At 40.9% G+C, this 27,619-nt stretch overlaps 5 protein-coding genes across 6 annotated transcripts in view; 3 read left to right on the forward strand and 2 right to left on the reverse strand.

Annotated features, from left to right (window-relative positions):
* The first annotated feature begins 3,471 nt into the window (after positions 1-3,471).
* Positions 3,472-9,051, forward strand: LOC141805421 (ubiquitin-conjugating enzyme E2 G1-like). The gene is made up of 6 exons (XM_074690479.1): positions 3,472-3,755; positions 4,350-4,452; positions 4,559-4,656; positions 5,551-5,729; positions 5,884-5,981; positions 8,318-9,051. The coding sequence occupies exons 1-5, from the start codon at positions 3,713-3,715 to the stop codon at positions 5,968-5,970; spliced, it is 510 nt and encodes a 169-aa protein (XP_074546580.1). The 5' UTR covers positions 3,472-3,712; the 3' UTR covers positions 5,971-5,981; positions 8,318-9,051.
* Positions 9,052-10,049: 998 nt separating this feature from the next.
* On the reverse strand, positions 10,050-13,418 carry arpc3 (actin related protein 2/3 complex, subunit 3). Its single transcript, XM_074690478.1, has 7 exons — positions 13,263-13,418; positions 12,771-12,870; positions 12,073-12,149; positions 11,665-11,733; positions 11,263-11,389; positions 10,706-10,800; positions 10,050-10,292 (listed from the first exon to the last, which is right to left on the reverse strand). Exons 1-7 carry the CDS (start codon positions 13,266-13,268, stop codon positions 10,230-10,232), a joined length of 537 nt encoding a protein of 178 aa, XP_074546579.1. The 5' UTR covers positions 13,269-13,418; the 3' UTR covers positions 10,050-10,229.
* A 652-nt stretch (positions 13,419-14,070) lies between these two features.
* gpn3 (GPN-loop GTPase 3) lies at positions 14,071-16,701 on the reverse strand. The gene is made up of 8 exons (XM_074690494.1): positions 16,518-16,701; positions 16,244-16,352; positions 15,743-15,910; positions 15,469-15,593; positions 15,244-15,359; positions 14,782-14,878; positions 14,569-14,697; positions 14,071-14,479 (listed from the first exon to the last, which is right to left on the reverse strand). The coding sequence occupies exons 1-8, from the start codon at positions 16,563-16,565 to the stop codon at positions 14,414-14,416; spliced, it is 858 nt and encodes a 285-aa protein (XP_074546595.1). The 5' UTR covers positions 16,566-16,701; the 3' UTR covers positions 14,071-14,413.
* A 1,263-nt stretch (positions 16,702-17,964) lies between these two features.
* On the forward strand, positions 17,965-23,262 carry rnf170 (ring finger protein 170). Of its 2 annotated transcripts, none has more exons than XM_074690427.1 (7): positions 17,965-18,251; positions 19,528-19,691; positions 19,923-19,998; positions 20,451-20,565; positions 20,869-20,942; positions 21,226-21,357; positions 22,122-23,262. In XM_074690427.1, the coding sequence occupies exons 2-7, from the start codon at positions 19,552-19,554 to the stop codon at positions 22,389-22,391; spliced, it is 807 nt and encodes a 268-aa protein (XP_074546528.1). In that variant the 5' UTR covers positions 17,965-18,251; positions 19,528-19,551; the 3' UTR covers positions 22,392-23,262. The 2 variants fall into 2 exon arrangements, with proteins under 2 accessions (XP_074546528.1, XP_074546527.1); XM_074690426.1 differs by having other exon boundaries at positions 17,967-18,247; positions 22,122-23,260.
* Positions 23,263-27,222: 3,960 nt separating this feature from the next.
* hook3 (hook microtubule-tethering protein 3) overlaps positions 27,223-27,619 on the forward strand; it is a 32,203-nt gene continuing 31,806 nt past the window's right edge. The window contains exon 1 of the mRNA XM_074689890.1: positions 27,223-27,381. Coding sequence (XP_074545991.1) covers positions 27,325-27,381 — 57 coding nt within the window. The 5' untranslated portion in view covers positions 27,223-27,324. The remainder of the gene's footprint in view (positions 27,382-27,619) is intronic.

The following is a 27,619-nucleotide window of genomic DNA, read 5'->3' on the forward strand; positions in this document are numbered from 1 at the left end:
AGACTGTAGAAAGAGACAGTATTTATTTTATTTTTTTTTTCAGTCATGAGCTGTGTCCCAATTCAGGGGCTGCAGCCTCCGTAGGCTGTAGCCTTCAGAGGACCCGGCCTTTGTAGCCTGTGTAGATCGCAAAGGCCAAACTGAATTGAGACGGTCTGGTCGTTGTTGCCAGGTATCCTTCATATCTGGATAAAACAGGACTCCTTTTGGAGTTTGGCCATGTCCATCATGTTCGGCGTTCATGCACAATGAATCTTGGGATATGTGAGGCTATGAAGGATTCACCAAACCTGTCCTTCACAGCCCTCGAAACGGAGGACGGATTCGTTGGCTGCATTTGGAGGAGCCTCCGTATTGGGACAGCCTCCGACGCACCGCTGTAACATAATTGGTCTTCAAATCCAGCCTCTGTAGGCTGCAGCCCCTGAATTGGGACACAGGCTGTTTACCAAAGCCCAGGTACCTTGCCTTGCCTTGCCTTGCCTTGCCTTTGAAGGCAGTGCCTCCGAAGCCACTTCCTACCAATCCAAGGCAAATGTCCTGCCTCTGCTCAAAAGGAGAAGCTAATGGAACAGCCTACAAAGGCATATTTTACCATCAGATTCCTGTCACCAATGCATATGTAATTGGAGTTACATTGTCTCACATAACGTGTTGCACTGTGGACAGTGCTTTGAAAGTTTATACAAACATGGGAGGACTAAAAGCGACTAAAAATATTGTTATGGCTTGCCGCTTTTGTACGCTTTTTGCTTTTTTATTGTAACATCATTGACACTCTGCAGGTGCGGCTTCTCAGTAATTATAGTTACGTGAGTGACACACAAAAAAGTTAAGTGGTGGACATGGTACAAGTTGTTATTTTCAGAGGTGTATTTTGTTACTAACATTTACATTGGGATTTACCGAGCACCTCTGCTGGAGCGTCTCTCTCTCTGGTGTGTCTTTTCCTTCCATTTTTTTTTTTCCTTTTTTGTAGATTCACCCGTTGCATGTTGGGTATTTAAAGCCATGGCAAGGCAGCAAAGGATACACCAGTGTATCCTTAGGGTGCGTTCCAAAGCTCCAAAGTTCCATCCTTCCTTCCTCCACTTGCGTCGTTCTCTTGCGTCTTAGTCCCTCCCACCAGATATGCATGGGAGAGACGCGAGGAAATAAAGAGAGGAGAGAGGATGGAGGAGATTGGTTTTTAGAGCAATGGGACATCCTCTCCTTCGGAGTGTCACGTGAAGCAATGTGTTTCAGTGATGACGGCATCAGCTGATCACCTCTGGATCATTTGTCAGTCAGCTCTAACAGCTGTTTGTGTGTCTGGGCATGTGCGCTGTAATAACGCTGTTCAAACAGAAACAGTAACAGAGATTTGTCTGTTCCTTTAACCAGTTAAACGTTACCATGAAGAAAACCTGCTCTCTGTTTATTCTGTGAGCTGTTTAGAAGCTCACGGATCACTTTTCCTGTAAAATGCCTAATTGTAAGATTATTTATGAATTATTTATCCTTTATCTTGAGCCCATCTGATCATGAACTCTGAAGCTTCAGTTCATGATCAGATAAAGGTTATATTATTATATTAATATATTAATATAATCCACCTTAGTGTCTCAGGAAGATATTATTGATCAGTCAGTTTTCTGTATTAATCCTCTGTTATATTGATTTGATGATGGTTGTGTTCAGTGTTTTGTGCTTTAAACTCACAGCAAACACTTTATTACCAGATTTATGATCAGTTTCTGAACGATCCTCAGTGCCTGTCCTCAGCTCGTCTTTTCTCTCATTAAACTCTGTTGTGTTTGTGAAGTTCCATGTGAAGTCTGAGCTGCTGCAGCGTCCAATCAGAGAGTGATATTCCATATGGGGGCGTGTTGGTCAGTGAAAAGACTTCCGCAAAGCCGGCTCTCGTGTCTCCTCGATCATAGCTCCTCCGATCAGTCTCCTCTCTCCTCTCTCCTCTCTCCTCTGAGCGCAATTATCGCTTTGGGACGGTCTTCAAAATGGCGACTGGGAAAGTACTTCCGGTGTCGTGGAGGAGAGAGGACGGAGGAAGCACGAAGTTAACGCATTGAGACGCACCCCAGGTCAATTAGCCACATGCTAATCAAACGGAGGACTATGCCTCCGGAGGACATGAACATTGGAACAGCACTTGGGCAGCGACTGGTTATGTGGATGCCTGCCCACGCCCACCCCACGCCCACATCAGACCAAGGCAAGGCAAGGTACCGAGGCTTTGGGAAACAGCCAGTTTATAGCTGTGTCCCAATTCAGGGGCTGCAGCCTACGGAGGCTGTAGCCTTCGGAGGACCCGGCCTTTATAGCCTGCGAAGACCGCAAAGGCCGAACTGAATTGAGACGGTCTGGTCTACGAAGCATTTCCCGTTTGTCACCCTCGACGTCACACAGCACCGCCCTCACCTGTCAGGCTTACATTACTTTTAAACACACGTAAACCAAAACCTCACATTTAAACAGGATGATTTTTACTATCTTTTAATTACTTTACGTTGTTATTATTATTATCATTATTATTATCATCATTTTTATCATTATATCATTTGTATTATTATTATCCCTATTGATAGAGTATAGATCTACCATTTACATGAGAGTAAGGCAACAACGTACATTTTCAACATTTGATCAAGTGCTGGGGGGATGATAAATAAATAAGTATAAAATAAAAGCTGCTGAAATGATTTAATGTCTTTTGTGAATTCCCTGTGAAAAATACATAAATAAATAAATAAAAACTCCAAGTAAATTTTTTTCCCAAGAGAATTTACATTTATGGACATATTTTTATAAAATAATGAGAAGATTCATAAAGAACTGTTTTTCCACTGTATATTACTTGAAAAGAGCCCAAACAACACATTTTCACACAGAAAAACAAAATATTCTTTCACGTTTTAGAAACACAATCACATAGTTGTTGCCAGAAATCCTTCATATCTGTATAAATCAGGACTCCTTTTGGAGTTCGGCCGTGTCCATCATGTTCGGCATTCATACGCAATGAATCTTGGGATATGTGAGGCTATGAAGGATTCACCAAACCCGTCCTTCGCGGCCCCCAAAACGGAGGACAGATTCGTCGGCCGCATTTGGAGGAGCCTCCGTATTGGGACAGCCTCCGACGCACCGCTGTGACGTAATCGGTCTTCAAATCCAGCCTCCGTAGGCTGCAGCCCCTGAATTGGGACACAGCTCATGAGTATAACAGAAACAAGAGCATGCATTACTCAATTCAAGCTGTGGAGGGCAGCAGTGTACCGCAGAGGATTAAGTCTGCTATGAGGTTACACGAAGAAGACCACAAATCCAGGGTATATTGTTCCCTGTGCTAAGCCTCGCAGGTGCCTCATGTATTTGTGATGTTCATTTAAACAAAACTATTAAAAAACTATTAAAAATTCAAATACACGTCAGAAAAGCCACAGCCATATGTTTAACCTCTATTTTAGTTTAAATTATGCGTTTATAAAGTCTTTTATCAAGTTCTTAGATAAGCTCGCCTGAGAGGTTTCTCTGAGGGTTTAAATAATGTACCACTTTTGACTCATGTTTTTAGCAAGTATTGTCATAGACAGACGGACGGACGGAGCAGAAAACATTGACACTCTTCTACCTTGTGTGCCTAATGTTTAATTTAGCCGTGTTTGACAGATAGTTGGTATCATTAAGTTGAAAAAAAAAATACAGCCACAAAATGACGGATCAGTCCTCGCTGTTACTTCGTAAACAGCTAGCGGGTGAGTTGGCTAACTGCTACTTCTTGGGCGTGTTTTGCTATATTGGATTAACCCATGAAAGATTCGCGCCTATGTTTAGCTGCTGTGTTATTTTTATGACTTATTTTAATGACTTATTTCTTGCGTTCAGATTCAGCTCCTGACAAAAAAAAAATTGCGCACGTGCACAGTATCAGACAGCTTTCTGTGAGGCTATGACTCAGTCTGGCTTCTGTTGCTCAATAACTACCTCTACCCGACCACAACTACTTCTATTACTACTACTACTACGACTACTACTACTACAACACACACACACACACACACACACACACACACACACACACACACACACTCACACACACACACACACACACACACACACACACACACACACACACACACACTCAGAGGTACACTTAAAGCAGGTTGATTGTGGTGTTTTTGAAACGTGCTTTGATTTCAACACAAGATGCTATCGCGCACCTGAAATCAGTCGACTCAAAGGAAGATCCCATAGCTTTACTGTACATACATAATCAACTACTTTGTTTGACCTACTTCTGCACTATCACATCAAATTAAAAGTCTGAGTAATTACAACTCTAATTTCAGAGCTCAACAAGAACCCAGTGGAAGGCTTCTCTGCAGGTCTTGTAGATGATGATGACATTTATCAATGGGAGGTGGTGGTCATAGGGCCCCAAGACACATTATTGTGAGTATTGTTATTTAAGAATGAGCTATCAGTCACTGGCAGCTCCGATTTCACAGCTTATCTGCCTATAATCCCCATTTCTTATCCTCACCACCAACCTGTTCAGTGAAGGCGGATTCTTCAAAGCAAGTCTGACCTTCCCATGTGATTATCCTCTGAGGCCACCCAAGATGAAGTTTATCACAGAAATCTGGCATCCAAATGGTAAAAACTAGCCCGAAGGCCACTAATTTATTGATACTGAAGAAAGTCTCCAGGTATTATATCTTGGTCTGCTGTCAAAAAGGTTGCATACTGCCTGTTAACACTGATAAGGGCAATATTTTGACTTTGTGAAGAAGTTACCATTAATCAAAAATCAAATTGGCAAACAGGTTAATAAGAAAAACGTATTTAAAAGTTGGGAGCAGAAAAAAACATCATTGTAGATTATAACAGACTAAATTATAGTGGAGCTACATTTGGAGGGTCTATTACTTCTGACAAAACCGCCAGTCTCCTCTGGTTCATGAGAAAATGTATTTAGTTTGCCCTTACAATATTCAAACGAGAGCTTTGGGCTGTATACTGTCCCTCTTGTACCTCTGTAGTAGCATCACACAATTTATGGTTTAAAAAGAATCCTTATTTTTTTACTCCCTGGTGTCTTAGAAATCCCATGGTTCAGCTTCTGTCAGAAACACGTTATTGAAGCTGCTGTCTCTTTAAGGAACCTTGCTCCACAGACCCTCTTCACTCTAATTGGCCAGCCCTCTGAAGGCCTGTCAGGGGCAGAGACAAATGCAGACCTTAGTGTTTAAGGTCCCTAAAACGAATCATGAACCAGTTAGAAGAGCCTTATGTGATGACCTCATCATTCCAGCAAGTGTCAAAAGATCTTGTTAGGATTTTTTTTCCACTATTTTAGACATAGATTCATGAATATCTAAAACATGTGAAAATGCAGCAGTTTGAAAATCTGCATAGTTTTGTGCAGATTTAGTGCATACATCCAGCATTGTTACTTTATATCCCAGTTAAAAATATGTGAAAGCGGGTCATATCCTCTTAAAGAACAAACATAATTTTTTTCCCGCTTGCTTCTCTATCAAATGCCAGTGGCCAAAAACGGCGATGTCTGCATCTCCATCCTACATGAACCTGGTGAGGACAAGTACGGCTATGAGAAGCCTGAGGAGCGCTGGCTGCCGATCCATACAGTAGAGACCATCATGATCAGTGTCATCTCTATGTTGGCAGACCCTAATGGAGACTCTCCTGCAAATGTAGATGCAGCTGTAAGTGTCCATTCTGTCAAGAGAAAAACCTCTATAGCTGGGGTTAGTTTGCAGATGCTTTATATGCTGACTGAGTACTGGAGTATTTAGATCGAACCTGATACCAGACTCAATCAAACTGCTTATTGTTTTTCATGTGTGTTATATCCTGCAGAAAGAGTGGAGGGAGGATCCTACAGGTGTTTTTAAGAAGAAGGTGGCCCGCTGTGTGCGTAGGAGTCAAGAGATGGCATTTGACTAATGAACTACAAGGTACATTTGATTATTTGTCAGGATTTATGAAAGTGCAAATACTGATACATTTTTTGGAACATGTGAAAAAAATTGTGACATTGATTGCTGCTCATGTTTTTAATGTATTTCTATATAACCCCAAGTAAATATGGTAAATATCAGCAATTCTTGCTGTTACTTGATTACCTAAGTCATGTCATTGCACATACACTTCCATGCACATAAAGTTGCGCTGTGGGGGAAAACAAACCACTAGCTGCAGTATTGAATAGAATAGAATAGAATAGAATAGAATAGAATAGAAAATACTTTATTTATCCCCGAGGGGAAATTCAGGAGTCACCGCAGCATTTAAGAAAACAAAAGTAAGAAAGAGTATAGAAAGTGCAAAAAGGTCCACAAGAAAATAGATGACGACTTCCCGTCCACCACTCGTCCACCACTCTCCAGTCCAGCCAGTCTCCACCTCCACAGGGTCCAGGACTGAGCCTCCCCAGCAGTCTGTTCAGTCTCTGTCTCCTGGATCCTGTCTGCTCGCAGCAGGCGAAGCTCCTCCGATGTGTCGCCGGCGTCCGATGTCAGCTCCGTCAGCCACGTCCGTGAACAGCACGATGCCGCTGGGTTAGCACAGCTAGCTCGTCCATCCCCCGGAGCGAGATCCCACGTTCCCAACAACGATGGATGGAAGGACAGGTCCACCTTGTCATCTCCCAGCTCACACCCGAGAACCGGCACGTCGTCCTCACCTCCTCCTCCTCAGCTCGAGGGAAATCATCAAGCCCTACACTAGTTAGCATTGGCATGCTACAGGCTGCTAACAGCTGAGTTCGCATGTAAACAATGCAGCCAAAAGTAGTCAAAAATATCGCCGAAGCCACAAAAAGTTTGGTGTCCGCGACCGACAATGAACCATACAAAGTGATGATCCACTCCAAATACAAAGATGACGAAAAAGAGACGAAAAAAATGACAAGAAACAGACAAAGACGAGAGAGCTGCTGCAACAGGCAGCTACTTGGGTAGCGCCTAGCAACGGAAAAAAAAAAAAAAAAAATGCAGTGTTCTTCAGTAGAAGAAATAAATAAACTAAACAATCTGAATATAAAGTTTGCTGAAAGTTTAGAATAGCGCCTGGGACCAAACTGCTTCTTTTACATCCAGACAGACCGTTTTTATTTGCTAATAAAATCATAGAGCAGAATCGGAGAGCCCTGTGTTAATTACGAGAACAGGATCTCATAATTTCGAGAAAAGCAAAGTGGAAGTTTCTTCTTCGTGGAATATAGTACGGAAGTTCAGAAGCGTATATCCTACTGCAGTGATGGAGCTGTCCCAGTGCTATCAGTGGCGTGGGGATTTTTTATTTATTTATTTATTTATTTTTTGAGGAAGCCAAGTGAGACAAAGCCTCTCATCTGTATGATTTTTTAGGGGGTGTGGTACATAAAAGACTATGTTGCAGTTTGTATATCGCTATTTCATGTAACGGAGCGACCTGTTAGAGCGCCCAGAGAGCGCTTGTTTTACTTACTTTGAACACCGACACACACCCTTCACTCTCCCACCCTCACTCACTCATTCACACACGTACATTGTCCTCTTGATTTAGCTTAAACATCTTATTAATTCATTCAACCGCCCACTCAAACGCACAACCGACGGCTTCATGCACACTGCTAATGTGCTAACCTCCCTGATTTCATTCAGTGGCTTGATGATGACGATACTGTGATTTGATTGGTTTGAGGCCAAAGACGGGGTAGCTTCCCTTGACACAGTCTTGGCCAATCACAGATGAGCAGTGTCATGACCGCGGCCTCATCTGATTGGCTTATCATTTTTGTTTTGTGTTTTTTCACCAAGGGAAAACAGAAAATCACGATTTTCTGTCCTGGTTTTAAAAATGGAAAAACGAAAAATAAATGATTGTGTCAAAATTGTTTGTGTGATGTTTTGATATTAAATGTGAACATCTCGATATAAAAATTAGACAAATAACTCACATTGAAGGTTTATACAGACATGTTCCTGAGCTTTTTTTTCTTTATAAGTAACAGATCGCTGACGATTCACTCCATCTTATCCGTGCGCATCTGCGCACTCCCATGCGTTTCAATGAGACAGTCAGTGCTGTCTGCAGCTGTCTGATCTGCTCTCAGATAAAAACCCTAACCCTAACCCTAACCCTTCCCACTGAGAGCACAGCGACAATAAAAGTAGCTTAGGGCATTTTTTGAGCCTGCTCACTGGAAACACTGACCCACATTGGTTTTATACAAAAATAAGCTCTGCTGTTTGACATGCTGATTACTCATGATGAAAACTGATCGGCTGAATTGTTTCTGTTGTTTCAGGTTGGAAACTGCACAGAGGATCTGACAAGAGGCAACACTTAAGTCGTCGAGATGAACCCGGGGCACACATTTATCACCATCAGCGAGCCAATCCCAAGGAGGAATACTCAATTTCAACCCCACATCCCCCTGTTTCATATTCTACAGTTCCAAGAATGTTTTTGGTTGACATTAATCCAGCTGTTCAGCATACATGCTGTAAAGGTACTTGTTTACTGTTCTGCTGTTCAGCTTTACAAGATGCCATTTCTGGTCAGGCAGCAGCCTCCTCACTCACAGCAGGATGATTTATACACCTTTTTATTTCTCAATCATGTACATAATGTCAGATGTTTTTGAGCACTTCCTCCCTCTGTGAAACGCCCCAAACGCTTTATGTTTACCTATTTATTTAAAGTTTGACTTTTAGAAAGGTTTTTCTTTTCAACCTGCCACACTGAGCCAACCCACCTCACAGTTCTTTCATTGGTTATGCAATTCTGAGGTGTTCACAGCCTCACAAAGATCTGGAAATACACAAACACTGGTTTTGCTTTCCCTGCATGCAGAGAAAGTGGTCTTCTTTTCCCTGAAGGGGAAACTCATCACCCAGCACTGCCTTAACTTTAACTACCAGCAAAGGAAACCCGTCTTCATAAGGACTGCAACTGACTGCTTCTTTTACATTCAGACAGACCTGCTAAGGACAAACCAAAGAATAAACCAATAAATATCTTTTTACTGATCACTTTTATGGTGTCCTCTGTTCTTGTTGTAGTTCGCTCTATAATAATAAATGTGTACAGACAATCTGTTATTGGTGGTGTGTTGATAACACTGTATACAGAGTGTACAGCGGGGCTCCATTTTTTTTTTTTACCATTGTATGGTTTTGAAGCCAAATTGCCTCCATCACAGGTGCAGCCATTGGCAGCCAGAGTTTGCACAGTAGAGGCCATGTCCACACATAGCTGAGTACTTGGGAAACCCCATATGTTTTTATACTTTTACTGTAAAAATGAAACAGCAGTTTTGTGTCACTAAAAACAAAGTTTTCTGAAAACTCTGGTCAAAGTGAAGATTTTGGGAAACTACGGTTTCATGGTTTTTTGTTTGTATATGTCACAGCTGAAAATACCCGGCTATGTGTGTACAAGCTCAGAGGAGACAACAAGGAACTCAGAGAATCTGAATGGAGCCGGGTGAATAAAATTTGAATCTCTTCTTTGCTCTCTGTCTTGGTATATATTACTATTCCCAAAAAGACTGTGCTGTCAGCTGTGAATCATCATTCAATGTGACATAAAACCCTGTTTTTAACATCTAATAACTAATGAAAACTAAACTTTTCAGAAAAGAAAGAGGACTTGAACACAATTCAGCCCAATAATATCTTCCTGTCACTACAGTATAGTGATGTAAGAAACATTTCCACAAGGTGTTTTTTCATTTTTTAAAGGAAGTTTGTAGGATTTTCCTAAAAAATAAAATGTCATTCTTTACAGGGATCCTGCTCAACCGTCTCCTCTGGGCCTCTTTACATGTGTGTCAGTGTCTGTGTCTGCTTCAACCCCCTCTGCCTATAGTTTGATGTTTTGGTGGTCACTGTGGTGCAGAGGTGCAATGAAAATGTACATTAGGCCACGACTAGCCCCCACTTTGGGCAAGCTGATGAATATGTGCCAACTATCCAGAAAGGAAAACAGTGGCTCATTTCTTTTTCTTTTTTTCCAATCTCTATGATTGCTTTATTGAATTAAGCACCAGCTCAATATTGTCAACAGTCAGACAAAACATCTTTAAACAGAGAGTATAAAATCATCTTGGCAACACAAAAGCAAACCTCTTCCACCCCAAATCAAAGAGAAATCCACCCACCCATCCACCCATCCCTGTTGCAGGTGTAGAATAGAAACTTTGGATCCTGAGTTGTTCACTGTCCAGGAGCTGAGAGGCTTTTGTTCATGAACTGCTTCTTGACAAAGCACACCCACCACTGAAAGACACAAACACAATGTGAGGATTGATGCCTGAAGCTTCAACTACCAAAGTTCCCCATCGCAAGATGTATAAGAACAAGAGGGAACCACTTGGTACATTGGTTAAAAGGCTCCAGAAAACATGTTCCTTTACTTTTAGGATACATTTGGAACAGGAAGTCTAAGCCTAACATATCTATTGAGACAGCTGATGACATTTATTCACATTAAAAAGAAATAAAAAGATTGTAAGGCTTTGTGAAATAAACCAGCCAAACCTTCTAATTCCATCTTCCCATAAAAAAAGCCTCTGGGTGCAGCTTAATGTCACCCAGCATGTCTAAAGCTATTCATGTGACATGGTTTTCACCCTGTCGGGATTAATTAAAACGACCTGATGCACTTTTAATTCTTAAGAGACTGAACTCACCTTGCTAGGTTTGTCTGTCTGGGGGTCGAACACACGGTCACATAGCCTCAAACCAGTCTCCTGGCGGATCTGCTGCAGGTACGCCCTCATAGTGTCTGGAAAAGGTCAGATAACCAGTCTTACCAACAGAGCCGCTGTCATCATTAACTACTGTTTGATGATTTTACTGTGAGAAAAGCTGCATCTAATCTTTACAGGCTGATACGTTTATGGCTTTTCAACTCAGACTCACTGAGATTGAAGCCGCTGCATTTCTTTGCAGACGATTACAAAAATGTAAACAACAGTTCTGAGTGACTAACTTTGAACTGGGTTTAGAGACACCGAGCAAGCCTGAAACAGCGTTTCCTACTTTTAGCTGATGAGGCCTGAGTCAACATCGCTATTTTGGCTTGATATTACTTCAGCCAAGAAAACAAATGAAATGTGAGACGTGGAAAGTGATGAAGGGACAGAGTAAAGGCTGCAGGATCTCAATTCTAAACCACTAAAAACAGAAAGCCATGAGAGGTTTGTGGTAACCCTAAAGAGCCCAGTTTAAGGTGTGAGTCCTTTACCTTCCTCCTGCTTGTTTGCTGGTTTGATGTACATGGCATTGAGAGGGAAGCCAGGTTCTCCAGGAATTGGGAAGTTAGAGATGCCAAGAGTGTACATCTCTTTTTCTCCTTGGTTTCTGGAACTGCACTGTAAGGAGCAACAGATACATTACTGCAATAACTTTATCTGTTTTAATGACAGGAAGTCATTACATCTATCTGTCTGAGGGTAAAACCCAACAGGTTCTATCTTTGATTAATGATCCATGAATACAAGTCATTGATAAGCCCATCTGGGTCTTCATCTCCTTTTTTAGCCCAAGCCTGTCAATTTTTTCTGCAAATATTTTTATTAACAAGATAACGTAAAGAGCAGACTTTCACTGCCGTGATCTCTGAACATGAAATAACTCAGCCTTGTACCTTCTGTAGCTTCTTTAGGCATTCAGAGATGTACAGTGTGACATAGATCAGCGTCCTGTCAGCCTCATTCTGAAAGACACAAAACAAATACAAATTACAGGACAACATACTGAGGACTGAACAAAAAAAAGGTCTATTCTGAGAAGTGTACCAGGGAATGTAAGTGCAGTTCCAGCTTGTTCTGAATTGTAAAAGGTCAAAAAAAATCCCAAGCAACTATGCATAGCTGGAGGAACTTAGAAACCGCAAGCTGGGGCATGTTGAAGACAAAAATACAGCTGCTGCAAGAGTAGGGACGAGGAGATGTAGGAAAGGAAACAGCAACAGGAACAAGAGTACTTTAGAGGTTGGGAACTGGGTTAAGTATCTTTATCTTCTGTCTGGTACAAGAGATAGTTCATTTCTCACCTTAATTTCATAGTTCTTAAAGAAAACATTGGCCTTGAAGTAGTAAATTGCCTCATCAATGATGTCAGAGTCTATGCCTGAAATGAGAAAATAGCAACTAGTAAATATAACATCAGAATTCAAACCAGACATTTAATCTGTGCATTCAAAAACACACATTTTGCTTGGGGGCAGTTTCTTTATCAGTGTACAGTACATCAGTGTGCTGTGTTCAGGTATAAAATGTTATTGGTGGACTTGACATCATCTGAAAAACACCCCAAAGTAACATGCAGCGCTATAGCAAATCAGCTCCAACAGCCTGAAGGGAGGCCAGTGCACATACTTTATGTTTTTGCAGATGCAAAATTATGTCATCGCACCTCTATGCCACCTGAAAACGTATTATCTGTTTTACTAATTGTGACGTTAAACCAAATATTCTTAACATAATGCGACAAAGCCTCTTATGCACTTTAAAAGTTAGAGGCGGTGTGTCACCAGACATCACAGAGGAAGTTTAATGTGCAGTATCAGGCCCTTTTATGGAAGTGATATTCATACATGCATCAGGAAATGAGCAACACATGGTAATTAAATACAGGTCATAAGTGAAATAATTAAAACGAGAGAAAAATACCCAACTTCAACAAAACATATTTGTATTTGCATAGGTATTTTAGCAACGATTACTTGAAATAGAAAACATATAGCCTTACCGTCTCCTCTGGCTGGCCCCTTAAACTGGGTTTTGAGGGGAAGCAAAGCCATATTCCCCACCAGCCTGGTTTCAGGGATCATCAAGCTGGAGTGATAAGCCTGGGAAGAAAGGGGGAAAGTCACGAACATTTACAGAGAAGAAAGAGCTGGAAACAGTCCTGTCAGTTAGCATCACGGACAGTCCTGCTCCTGTCACCTCTGCTACAGAGCGATATGATGATACACTGATACCACACAGTGTCACAAACAATAGTTACTGAACAAAGTGTTAAGACAAATTTAAACGGAGGATTTGATTTCCAAGACACGCCAGGCGTCAATGAATTGCATAAAACTGAAGCTAGCCGAGAATGCTAACGAGACTCGTCATCAAAGCTAGCTTTAGCTCGTAGGCCAAGGCGGCAGGAAAAAGGTGTTATGTAGCAGGTATCTGCCACTGAAAAGTTTGCATGGGAGCTCCAGGTTAACCGTTAAGATTAATAAACACTCACCGGCATGTTGATTGATAAATATCAGTCCAACCGCTCAAGTCGGAGAAAATATTAACACCGCAGAGCCCGACTTCCGCCTGTCCCACCCTTCAGCTGTACAGGAAGTGGCTGAGTGTCATGAAGCGTGGCTGCCACACGAGGGCGCCAAAAACCAGCTCTCTCCGCAAACGCAGAAAAACAGTGCTAAAATAGTCCACTCAAAAAACAAGTACAATTACTTTGATAAAAATAGAATAATCAGTCAAAAAAATCTACTTGAGTATAATTAAAAAGTAACTGCTTTGAAACAATCCAAGAGAAGATGACAATACACATTTAAATTGAAGTTCCTGGATATATTTTTTTCCATTGCACTTCATTGAGGGTCTCTTACATCAAGTCACAGCCTGATGAGTACAACGAAATGTGCAATTTGCAGGGTCGCTTGTACTTATCAAAACCAGGTTGTAGCCCTTTGAAGTTGGCTTGTGGTTTCAACATAAGCAGCACGTTCTTCTTCTTTTGTATGTTAGTTCACCTGATCACTGGGTGTAACTGCAGTCACACTGTTGATGGTCAGCTAGTATCCTTTCTGTTTCAACAAGTTAACTACAGATTCTAAAAGCTACAAAATAGAACTACTTTGAGTACAATTGTGTAATTGTTTTCTTTTCCTCCCTGCAAATGCACAACAAAAAAGGTACTGCCACCCTTATAAGTAAACTTGCTACACTTATATTTGATGAAAATTTTTTCAATCCCTCTCTCTACATATTAATTATTTGCTGCCTTTGCACTCTGACTAATTTTATTGTAACAGAAGTATCATAAATAAAATTTCTAAATGTTTGCTTTTGGGTTAATATTTTATTTAACAAATAAATCAATTAATTTACTAAACATATTTTTAACTTTGACAATGTTGTAAAAAATACTAAAACATAAGTTGGTTGAAATCTTGTTTCTTGAGACAGCAAAGCATCACATGACAAAACTTTTGAAGACACATGATGAAACAGTCATCACATTTGGAATCTGCTTTTATCCTGCATGTGTCCCTTTTTCCCATTCTTGCAGTCACATGTCCTCTGTGTTGTTGCTTTCTTATTTGTCACTGTTGTTGATGATACATTTTCAAGTCCCTTGCAGAAATCCATGCGGTATTTAAATCTTCAGTTGCCCCCACAGTCCTGAAAAGCCTCATCATAGTTTAGGTTTCCTGGCTCCTCTTCAACCTCCTTCAGAAAAAAAAGATATGTATCACCAAGTCATAGCACAGCAAAAAAATGCATAGGAATCATTTGGCATGTTGTATTTTTTGTCCTACCTTTGGCTCCTTGAATTCCAGGTCCTCTCCATACTGTATTGAGAAGTCAATGTATTGTAGAACTATGTTTACACCTTCCTCATCTGTACGGTCAAAAGGCAGGAATCTAACCATGCTGTAGTCATCAATCTGTAGACACAGACAGGCAGAAGGAGTTTTGTTGGAAACATTCGACACATGGTCAAAAATGAAACCCAAAGTGGCTTCACATACAAGTTCACAGATGGCCTTTGTCAGCTTCTTGAACTTTGTGCTTCTGATGGTATCTGAGTTATCCTCCATCATTGAATACATGTCTGGGTCCAGGTACCTGGAGATAAAGAGAGCAAATAATAACAATAACAATAATAATAACAATAAAATAATAATAATAATAATAATAATAATACAAGGTTTCTTTCTAGTGCACTTTACATTTAAGTAATTTCAAAGTGCTACAGAGCAAAAAATGATGTGATAAATTTTTAAGATTTAGGATTTAAATGCTGCATGATGAAGTTTGAAAACTTCAGGTCTACTTTTCTAAAACAGTAAATGGGCAAATATTAGAGATTGTTTCAGTATTACATTTAAGACCACAAAAACTACAAAACTAATAAAACTCCCCCTATCAATTCCAGCTTTGTTACTGAACATTTAACACATTTAACAGTGATGTTTTGTTATGAAACTTACTTTTCTATTTCCTTTTTGGCTTTGGGACTCAGCAGGTCCATTTTTGTCATGATGTTAACTTGAGGAATCTCTAATGACACCATGGCACTGAGGGCAGTCAGTACTCCTGAGATGAACTGCAATTGAAAGAGTAAGAAAGCTATCAGTTAGTCCATTAAGTGCACTTTGAAATCAGATGCAAGAATGAATAGAGGAGTTTAACATAATGGGATACTTGTCACATACCTTAAAAGACTCCACCATAAACTGTGAGTCCACCAGAAAGACCCCACACACCCGAAACTCCCACTGCTGGAGCTGCTCCACCAACTGCCGCATCACCGAGAGGTGTGTGTAAAGTTCTATTTGACCTGACAACATAGGGTGCATGCCAAAAACCTGATAAACACAGATGTTTAGGAGTTTGGACACTGCTATAATGTCTCTTAAAATGACATAGCAAGCCAAGTTAAACAAACCATCCTCCATAAGTTTAACATTCCTCTGCAAAGATGCATACCTGGGCAGTCAAACAGTATATAGTCATCTTCCACGTGCCCCAGGCTTTCCTCCAGCCAGTTGAAGTTGTTGGCAAAGTACTCCATGCAGAAAACAAGGCCCCCATTAGGGCCAAATCTGAGAGTTTGATCTTCCATTACATCATCCACCTGGATCAACTCGCGGATATCTGAGGACAAGGAAACCAAGACTTAACAGTACGCATCTCTAATGTTGAGATTGTAGCCAAAGGGGCTCAACCAAAGGTCAGAGTTCAGTTTGTTATGAACTGGTTTATCTTTTTTTATCCATTTCTTTTTTATAACCTAAATAACGTGAATAGTTATAAGTGTCAAGTGAAATACACTTTATTTTGACTTTAAACATCATTACACTCAATATGAATATGACATTACACAACCTCTATGAATACTTCTTTCTGTTCTGAATTATAAAAGGTTAAGATTAATCAAAATTTTAGGATGAAATCATATTGTCTGTAGTAAAAAGATACTCTATTCACCTGCCATGACAGGGTAGTCAAAGTGCTCTGCTGCTGGGTCCAGGTTGACCACCTGCACTGATCGGTTTATGGCCTCTGAATGTTGAACCATGGTGGAGCAGTAAGTACTCTGAAATGAAAAATAAAACTTTAACATAAAGCAAATTAGGGAAAACTGTTACTTGAACCATGGTCGATGTGAAAAACATGATAGCCTCATGCCTTAGCATAGCTCCGTAGCCGGATTGCGTAATAAAGTATGTCAGAGCGTGGATCTGGGGCCCTGATAGCTCACCTTTCCGCTGCCCGCCGGGCCCATCACCAGCTGCGCATAGCGAGGCATTGTGCCTCGGGTAAAAGGTGTTGGATGAAGATATTCACGTTTTAGGAATGAAGATTTAGCTAGCTGAGTTTATTTACTGATGCTTAGCTCTTCCTCGCGTATTCATGGGCACTTAGAACCATTGTGAAGGCGCAGTGCTGCCACCCGGCGATGAGAGAAGGACACAGGTAAAAATGCTGCACACTTGTTTTAACTAGTCTATGGTTGATATTCATTGATCTCCGGGGTTTGCATCCTTGAAGCAAGTGAGTCTAATCCCTCACAAGCAAAATAAAGACACAAACACAAAGCAGAATAAGTTCAAGGGTCAACCAACTGAAAACAGCTTATTAACATTGGAATAAAAAGCCTGCAGACAATTGTGCAGAGCAGACTTCAAAAAGACTTATTGTTGAAATTACAGATCCATGTAAAATAGAAACCAAGACAACTATTAAACACGTGATAAGTGAAAGGGAAAAGGGGGAGAGAACAGATGGGTGGTTTTATTGAATGCAAAGAAAAACGGGTAGAGTGTGGGGTTATTCAATAAAATTCAAAAGAGCATGCTTTGCCACAAATCTGCCCTTTAGAGAAAAAAAACCAAACAAACAAAAAAAAAATTTCCTTTAAAGTCTAAACATTATTTCACTGGCTTTCACCTTCTCAACTTCATATTGCCTTTTGAATGATTTTTAGTGCAGTCTTTTACAAACCTTAATTCTGGTTGATTCTTATCCTTTCTCTTTTTATAGTGTTTCTAAAGCTTAATTTGTTAAATTAATATGTTTAGTGCACCTTTTAAGAAATATTAAAATAATAATAACAATAAGAAGAAGAAGAACAAGAACAAGAAGAATCATAATCATATTAATGTTATTATTATTATTATTATTATTATTATTATTATTATTATTATTGTTGTTGTTGTAGTTGTTGTCGTCGTCGTTGTTGTTGTTGTTGTTGTTGTTGTTGTTGTTGTTGTGGTTGTGGTTGTGGTTGTGGTTGTGGTTGTGGTTGTTGTTGTGAGCACACAGGATGAAACAGGACTACTTAGAAACTAAGAAAACATCATGAAGGTACATGAACTTTTTTACAGAATAAGAAACACTGCAACACAAAATCAATGACTGCTTAATGTGTGATGATGAAAGAATTTAACTGATAATGAAACTTAAAAAAGTAAAATGAATCTGGAAATGTGTAATATTGCACAAAGAAATCCGATACATGGCTTTTGTAGATTTGTATTCTAATATCCAAGTCAAACAAATCTGATAAAAAGAACATAAACTAAGTGTAATTACCTTTTTTGGCTTATTTTAATTTTTGCAAACTAGAGAAGGTAGTTTATAGTGCCAGAGCTACAATTCCGTACCGGCAGGTGGCGGTAATGCCCCTAGGCGCTGTTTGCCAACCGTCAAAGAAACCATAGACTGTGTAAAAGAAAAAGAAACCAAGGCAGAATAGGAAGAAGAAGAGGAAGGTTTAAGGGTGGGAAACAACCTGAACTGCAACACAAGCAAAATTAAGCTGATACAAAACATAACGTGACACTGCAATGATGGTCTAACAAGACCCGGACTTATTGACTGACTGTTTTTTTTGAAAACCTGACATGTTGGAAAGAAAATACCCCGGGACTAAAGACAGTGAATGGCGTTAACAGGTCAACCCTTTGGAAACAGGTGGATCTCTTTCTGGTAGGTGAGCTCATCCGTCAAACACCGCCCTTCTCTGAATGTATGGAAACGCTGTTTGTATGTTATGCAGACTTTATGGATCTATAACCGTGTCTCTCTGATGACCTGTGGTAAGCTCTAAGGGAAACCAGATCTCTTTCGCTTCTTCATGGGAAATGAGGCTATGTTTATGAGTTAGCTGCAGGCGATTATGGCCCAGTTAGAGTCGGATCTACAGGGCCAGCTGTTATTGTGAACGTTTAAAGTAACTCTAACGTTAATATCCAATAGAAAGTGGATGTTGTCTCGTTACGACGTTTGTTGACGACGTTGAAAACAGACGTACGGACGAGTTAATGGTGGGCAGAGCAAGTCGATTGTAAGCTTATGACATAAGTGTTGGCTTATTATAAGAACTGAACGTTAAAAGCAACCTATGAGACATTTAGCATTATTGGCAAAGGTAATGGTAATGTGCTTAATTACGCTTTTCGTCAAGCAAAGCTAGCCGAATGCTAAGTGCTCCAAAACTAGTCTATTTGGACTCTTAACTTTGTGCTTCTGTTCTGTTAACACTGAATAAATCTGCTCTACATTTTAATTAGTGTGAAATGAGGCTCGGACTCTTTCAGACAAGTGGGCCACATGGCAATGTGTATATAATTTGATGATTAAAGCCCCTGTCGGTAACTTTTTATCAAACAGGTTTAAATTGAAATCCAGACCTGCTTATGAACTTCAAAATCATTAAAACGTCATTGACCATTCCTATTTCCATACATACCTACCTGAAACCTCTGCATTCTGCAAGGTTGGTTTTCAGATGAAGTATTTGTTTGCAAGCTGCAGGGAAAGTTGTTCTTGTTTGTATGTATTTGAATTTTTGCAAGCAACTGATAGATTTGACCATATATAAGAAGTAGCAGAGGATTTTAAGAAACATTACTTGCATACAGTCACCGAAAAAATTAAATCTTTTTGTCCATTGGGGGCACCACAAACAATATGTACAGAGTACAGGAGCTTTAGCTTTACAGAAAAAACAGCCGTTCTTTTCTTTTTAATGTGGGGTTGTTTTGCTGATGGTGGATGTCACTTGCTCCCAGCCCTTCAAAAGACACCAAGGTACCCCCCACCTTTAAAAAAACAACAACAACAACAACAACTCACCAAAGTGTATTGGAGATGTCAACCCCCACAGATAGGATCAGCTCCACCATGTAATTAAGTGGTTGCTAATAATTTTTTTTCAACTGTTTCACCTTGATATAACTGCCTCTTTTCTCTTATTTGAATTCTAGTGTTGTAGGCTATGAGTGTGGGTGATGGAGGAAGGTCAATGTGGAGACTTGGACTACCTGATCCAAGATGAGGACACACTCATTGAGGGTGTCAGCAACCAGGTCTTATTTGTTGTGGTTCTCAGCGTCACCTTTCTTGCAGGTCTCCTCACTCTGCTCTGCAGGTAAGCAGCGACTTCACGACAACATGCAGTACATGGAAAGTTATGACACTGAGTGTGAATTGTGAGGGAATCATATAAACTTTGGATTAAATTCACCAACAACTAAAATGTGATTAATACTTTTCTGCTACTCGCTGCTAAGTGAAGGTATAACGCTCAGCTCCCAACTTGAGGTATAACATTCATCTCAGTGTTGTTATGATTCCATGCATCTGCTTTCTAACTTTGTAGACAAGAGGAGCAGAACATTCACCCTGAGAATCAAGAGCATGTTCGAGCTGTTCGGCAACAGCTCCAAACAGAGCAGGTACATTAAAACATCAAATGTAATCATGTATGTTTGTGATCTTGTATGATTTAAATGACAGGTAAAAAAGCTGTTCTCACAAGCTGTAAATTTAACAGGATACACGTTGAAAGATTGAAATGGTTTTATATCATTTTGGTTTTCAAGTTGTAAACAGTTAGGGAAGTAAGATTAAAAGTTCTGCTGCCTAACCATCACAGGAAGTTGCATAATAATGTATTTCCTGATGTAAGCTAAGAGTGAAGAAGTTTCAAAGAACATCAGCAGGTGAAAAAAATGTTAAAATTACCATTTTATTGAAAGAGTAAAAAATAAATTGATAATTGTAAACTTTTTGTGAAGCTCACAGTTTGCTGTATGTTTCGAGAGAAACTACCAGCTGGTTGGTTTGATTACAACAGTTACTCCCTAATGTGTTTCTTTATTTGAATGTTTTGATTTGTCTCCCTCAGGATGAAAACAGTCAGGCGGAGGCCCGGCAGCAGTACTACACAGACATGTCTTGTCCTGTGTGCTTACAGCAGGCTGTCCTGCCTGTGGAAACAAATTGTGGACATCTCTTCTGTGGTAAGTCTCTTGTCCTGTTCCATCTTTGTACATAAATAAACTGTTTGTTATAAGGAAAGGAGAAGCTCCTTGTCACTGCTGGTGCATTTTGAGCCTGTCTGTTTGTGGGCTAAAAGGGGATCGCAACATGCTAAAGGATGATGTTCTGGCTACATGTCTGTTAGCATGTACTAACATAGCTGTGGACAAATAATTGTTTGTAGCTGAAAGAGACACACTAATGAAGCATTGTGGAAATAAATACACACCTTGAAGTGGTGATTACAGCAGTGCTGTGTTTGTGTGCTCTCTTTTCCTGCACAGGCTCCTGCATCATAGCCTACTGGAGATATGGCACCTGGCTGGGTGCTATTAACTGTCCCATCTGCAGACAAATGGTGAGCTGTCACAGTATCTTTCCTTTACATGTACTGATAGACAGAAATAAGTATCACAGCACCAAAAATACTCTTAAACTGTAATTTGTGGCAAAACCATTGCCCAACACGAACACTTTCTGTGTAACTGACAGAGTCAAAAGTCCACACTGATGTCTCTTTTGTCTCTGGTTTAACAGAATAACTGTTTCTGCCTCTAAAAAGAATTATTTTGATGTGAATACATTTCTATCAGGCTTTGATATTGTTGTGGTTTGATCTTGTACTTTATTCCCTGTCCAAGGTAACATTGCTTTTCCCGCTGTTTCACGAGCACACTGGTCCTCAGAGAGTCCAGGACGGTGAGGCGGAGCCTCAGCTGATATTGAGAGACATAAACGATTACAATCGGAGGTTCTCAGGACAGCCACGATCTGTGAGTATAGTACAGCTGCACATATGTGTAGAGTCCAAGAGGCACAGGTTGCCTCTGCATGTGATTGAAACTGAGACAGACCTTCTTTGACCTGTCATATGTGCTCCCTCTCTATTCTGTTTTTTGCACTGGTTTGCATAGAAGCAAGTGTTTTGTGTATTTTCATCCTCATTGGCTGAGTTTCCATTACACCTAGAATTGCACAAAACCGAAACATCACAATAAAAAATAATATGGAAACACCAAAATTATGAAAAATCTCTCAAACTTGAAAAAAAAACGTTTTTATGCTCTCATGCGGTGGTTTTTCAGAAGTTTCTATGTTGAAGTTTGTCGCAAAAGAGCAATGGAAACACCTTTTTCGCAAAAACATGTCACGTTGTCTTAGCAACCCAAGTCCCTCACTTCATCGTACATGTCCACTACCACACATATAGACTCTGGCGTTCATATTGTAACAGCTCTGCTGCAAGTTATGTGTTCAGTGCAAATGTTGGTGTTTTTGACCATCAGTAGTGAAGGCATCAGGAAGGCTTTGAGCAGAGCAGAGAGCAACAGGAGGGAGGGGCGGTGGTGTGTGTGATTGTGACTAGAAGAAAAGGCCAGCTGGAGATGATGATTTTCATTCAGTCTTTTGATTAAAAAGCCTGTTTTGAACAGCCACGTATCTTCAAGATTCCATAATGAGCTCATTTGTGCAGTCAATTGAATAAGGAGAATATATTTTAAACAAATTTTCTCACTTTCTCTTCTTGTGTCCTCAGTATATGGACAGACTAAGAGATGTGCCCACCCTGCTGCGCCATGCCTTCAGGGAGATGTTTTCAGTGGGTGGCCTCTTCTGGATGTTCAGGATCCGTATCCTCCTCTGCCTGGTTGGAGCTCTCACCTACCTTGCCTCACCACTCGACATCCTCCCGGAGGCCCTTTTCGGCCTCTTGGGGTTCATGGATGATTTCTTTGTCATCCTGCTTCTCTTTGTGTACATCTCCATCATGTACAGAGAGGTGGTCACACAGAGACTCAACGGCTAGGCACTAACTCGTTAAAGAGCCCAGGGCTTGCTCGGGCATGAGGTGAACCCTGCAGTGAATTTGCAACAAGACTGACAAAAAAACAAGAATAAATACTTTGAGGAAAGTCTTCAACAATACTGGTCTTCCCAAGGAGTTTTACTTTGAAGCCAGAGATGTGACTGCGTCTCTGGAGTGGGGTTGGAATAGGATAAATTCCTGAATGTTGACCCTGTTCATGGTTTTCACTCTTTCAGTTTTGGCTTAATAACTGTTGTTTAAGGTCAAGGTGGGTGACAATACAGCACCAGGTGTTGTTTGTAAGAGAATGTTGTGTTGTGTGTTTCTACTATAAACCAAGCTTTGTGAATCAAAGGAACTCTTTTGAATTAACTGACCTATTTGCATCACAACCAGCCAATTCTTGAAGGCATTGCCAAATTTGGTTAACGTGCATATTATCATACTGGAGACATGTAATGTAATGTGAACTTGAGTTTACTGTTTTGATGGAAGTGTTTTGATTTAATGCATTGAAAGTTGGTTCAAAGCAATGACTGCTGGACTTTTTATTTGCATCCCACTGCTGCAACTATCACAGGCTTTCTGCTTAATTTAACTGACAAAGCATTTAGAGATCATTTGGTTATGAATCTTCATGTGCTTGTGTAAAAATCCCTTAAGCACTTTTACCGGCTACAGACTGATCTGAATGAAATCTAAGCCTGTAAAAAATACATCCACAGGATGACTGTTGCAAAGTAACCTCACATTTTAGAGATTTCAAGTTTGGGTTATTTAAAGCTCCCATGAGGGGTTTTTCACATGGTATGAAACAGATTGAAGTTCATTACCAATAAGGTTTCTTTGTGACCTGTAAAAGCAAACATGACTGTTCGCAAAAACAATTGCATTGTGCATATTTTCATTTTCAAGTCTTGCTGCCACCAGGGTGGGAAGAAACTAGACTATGTTATATGACTTTAAAGCTCAAGGTGTAGCTTTGGGACTCTTATCTGACACAGTGACCTCTGAAACAGACAGAAACGTTGTGTAGTCTGACCTCAGAAGCACACAAGTACAGGACAGGATCAACAGAGAAATAGGAGGAATCTTTTTTACTACAGAAAGTGCTAAAATTGTTACTGAAAGCTAAGTTCCTCACAGATGCTTTAAGTAAATCTTTAGTTTTAAAAACAGTGACACAAAAGTTGTCAAAGCTTGCTGCATTACTGCATGTTCACTTTTTATTCAAATGTAATTGTGAGATTTTATATTTGCCTTCTGTTTACCAGTCTACAGAGCTACACAGGTCTATAGTCTTCAGGTACAACAGAAAAGACAACACCCTTATATTTTTAAGATCCTAGTCTAAGCAAGGGGCGAGGACTGGGTGGGAGCTAGCCAAATCCCGTAAAATCACCTGGACAGAGCTTTGGAAAGCTGAACCATCATGCAACAAGTTTCTTGCCCATTCAGTCCATGTTGTCCTCCCAAGCCCAGCCAACCTGCACACCCGTGGCCTAGTTCAGTGTTTCCCAGTCCTGGTCCTGGGGTACCCCTGCCCTGCATGTTTTAGATGTTACCCCACTCCAGCACACCTGATTCAAATGAATGGCTCGTTATCAGGCTCGAGCAGAGCTTGATTACGAGCTTGATGACGAGCTGATCATTTGGCCTAGTTGATACTCTTGAATACAGGCTGTGCCAAAGGAGGGGTACCCTGGAGCATATCTTGAACTCCTGACCAACAGCCTAAGGGAGGGTGGTATTGCTGGTGTCACGACCAAGTTTTGAGATCTTTGGTGGACTAAGTGGACTTAGCACAACAATCCAGCACAGACGAAGACCCAGGCTACACCCAGACGATTAATCTCCTTCGTTGGACCATGACAGAAGGCTCATCAAGATCACCCTAGCCCCACAGGGGGGGCTCCTCATCACCGCCTGTGACTGGCAGCTCCAAGCTGACCTTGGAACGCAGCTCAAGTTCCCTGTCAACATCACAACCACTTTTCTCTGCCCAGAAATGGTCCTGACAACAGAGTCCACCACAGTTTCCACAGTAGTTCTTCTGGCTGACTGTCTCGTGGGAGGGCTGAATTGATGAGGTCAACAAGAATAAGAGGGCCAAATACACAAAGCTCATCAGACTGCCAGGGCAATGGCTGGAAAGCCAGTGTAGGTCGGGTACTGTGGCTTTACTGGCCATTCATTTCTGCAAACCCCAAAACTCCTTGGAGTGAAAGGGCTACAACCAAGGAGAGCCATCAAGAACATTCAAGAGGCTGCAAGAGGGCCTCAAGGTGGCTGTGGAACCATAGGGGGGTCTCTAGGAACAACGCATCACTTGGGCACAAGCTGGGGACCAAACCCTCCCAACAAGGACACCCAGGCTAGGGTGTATGAAGATTAATGACCTAACACCCTTCACTGGTGATGTGCCAAAGTAGTTCAGCACTAGAGAGCAACATCTCCAGGGAGAGTGAGGTGGATATTTGATGAGTGAGGGGCAGCTTGAAGTGTTAAAGGGAACATACTACCAAAAATCCGCTTTTATATGGTTTACTAACAAAAATATGTGCCCCTGGCGTGTCTATAACACCGCCTTATTTGAAAAAAGAAATCCACCCTTCCCCCTATTTGCTTGCCCCCTTTCTTGACAATCTCTCCTCAAGCGAGCTGTGTCGAAAACACCACCCAAGACAATGTCATTTTGGGCTACGCACATCTCCAGAACAGAATGAAGCTATCCCGCCTGGCAGTTTGTCCTGCCCTCTTTTTTTTTTTTTTTTCTATTTCTTCATTTGAATGAGACAATGCATATTAATGAACAGGTAACAATGCTGTAAATATGCCGGATTTAGCTCAAGGCTAATTTCCATCCGCATCTGCATCTTCCTTTACTTGAGCTACTGTTTACTTGCTGTGAAGATTCAGTGCTCAACAAAATGACTATAGCAAGCGCAAGGTGTGCATGCAAGTACCTCCGTCGTGGGGCTGAAGCAGGGAGCCCTACTAATACTAATACTAATACTAATACCATTTTATTAAAGGAAAATTTCAGAGCCAGACATGCATATAATAAAGACATCAAAACAATAGGTTTAGAAATAAGTTTACAGACATTAGATGGTAAACTACAGTTCAAATGATATAGCCCTGCTTCTGTTTAAATCGGCTTGTGGCCCCTTTAAAAAAAAACAGCTCTCACACCCCGAGTCAACCAGTTCATCCAAAGAGAATTATTCTATGTCTAGTGCATAAATCTGTTGCTATACCTCTTGGCACCAAAAATTACATCAGTTCATGAGAGGTCATGACCCTGGATCACCAGCTGTAACTGTATCTCGACCATTTGCTTTCCCTGGGCTCTGTTTTCTAAACCTGCACTAGTCCTCATGTTGCATGTTGTAGGCTGAGGGATCAGAGGTGAAGTGAAGTCTTTTCTGTATATTACAGCTTTAGATCAGAACACGTAGCATCAGTTCCCTCTTGAAATGTTGTAGATTGAGGTGAAGCATTCAGCCTGTTGTGTCATATATTTTAAATGTCTGTACTGGTTCATTTCTATTAGTCTGTCTCTTCAGTTTCTGAGCAACCTCCACCCTTTACTTTTAATCAGCTGAAGGCAATGACAGCACAAGCTGTAAACGCTTCAGCAGTTCAACATCTGAGAACCAGTTTGGTGAGAGTCTCACACAGGTGAGCGAATACTGGAGCTATTGGAGAGATGATGATTAACACCCACACAAGGTATGTATATTTAGATCCCCCTGTCACTGGGGGACTGCCAGGGCAATGGCTGGAAAGCCAGTGTAGGTCGGGTACTGTGGCTTTACTGGCCATTCATTTCTGCAAACCCCAAAACTCCTTGGAGTGAAAGGGCTACAACCAAGGAGAGCCATCAAGAACATTCAAGAGGCTGCAAGAGGGCCTCAAGGTGGGCCTCTGTGTGTTTGAAGTTTAACAGAAAGATATCTTAAAAGCCTTGCAAGGCATGAAACTAAATCACAATCTTCTTTGTTGGATTCCAAAACATGAAGTAAGTCAGAATAATATTTACTTTTATTACATTTGGCTGTGTCTCATTTTCTGTGATGCAAAAAAAAAAAAAAAAGATCACCACATCCAGCACAACACTGATTTATGTCTTAATACACCGCCTACGGCTTTCTGCAAACTGACTCAGCTGTGCTCTTCCTAAACTCAGCACTGTCACTGTTCAACGAAGGGGGTAGATAGCCTGTTGACATGACTGTCATCATATGAGCACTATAACAGTGTTTTTAAAATGGTAACTATTGTGATGTTCATGTTTAGTTTGTCTTCTTGCCAAAGGACTAATGAGCTAAATCAGTTTATCCTAATCTTGTGGTTTGTAATTACTTAATGAGTTACAGTAGCTCATTGGGTCATCTGTTGTATAAAGCATTAACATGTATGGGAGAAATAGAGACATGCCTAAAAAATTAGTCATTCTATACATAAAACAAAAGCAGAGATTAGAGATTGGGTGATTGCTCTTTACACCTAATCTCATCACCCCAACATGAATATAGGCCTTTGCTTTCCCCTCTCTCCTGTAAGAAAAAAAGTCTGACTACATACACTTTTAAAGAGCTCGACTGTACGATGCGTTACTCCAGCCCAACTGGCCCTTGTCCTCAGAGCAGCAGTTTCATGTACGTCACTCGTATCGTGTGGCATTCCCGTCCCACAAGAAGAAAATCGTCTTCAGGGAGTTTTCCTCTGAGTTGTGGGAGTGTTTTTTTCTGTGGACTGCAGACTCCGCCCACCAATCACTCCTCTCCGGCATACGCCGGACTGGCAGAGCAGCTATTGGCCAGCACAGATTGGGAGACACCCAGAGAGTGAGGGACCTCGGGAGTACATGTAGCTGACTGCCAACCTCAGGCATTTCACTAAAGAAGTCGGTCTTCGTTAGTTTACAATGAGTACATCAGAGTCCTTGGATCGAATGGAGCTCTGTGAAAGCCTCTTGACATGGGTAGGTGTGAAAACGTAAAGTTTCGGGGGTTACTTTTCACTGTCAGACTATTATCCGGTGCCGGCGATGCTACGTAGCATAAAGGCTAACGCTAGCTTGGTGAGCTAGCTGTGGTAACGGTGGAATGACACGGGCTCACGTTAGTTACGTATGCAGGCCAGCTGTTCTCTACTTTGGCTGCTGATGTGTTGCTTACTAGCCTACAAGAAAACGCATACCAAGCCAGTTTTACGATTTT

This window comes from Halichoeres trimaculatus, unplaced genomic scaffold (assembly GCF_033239565.1).
Source record: "Halichoeres trimaculatus isolate MK-OKI-2021-1 unplaced genomic scaffold, fHalTri1.1 fHalTri1_scaffold_16, whole genome shotgun sequence".
Lineage (NCBI taxonomy): Eukaryota > Metazoa > Chordata > Actinopteri > Labriformes > Labridae > Halichoeres > Halichoeres trimaculatus.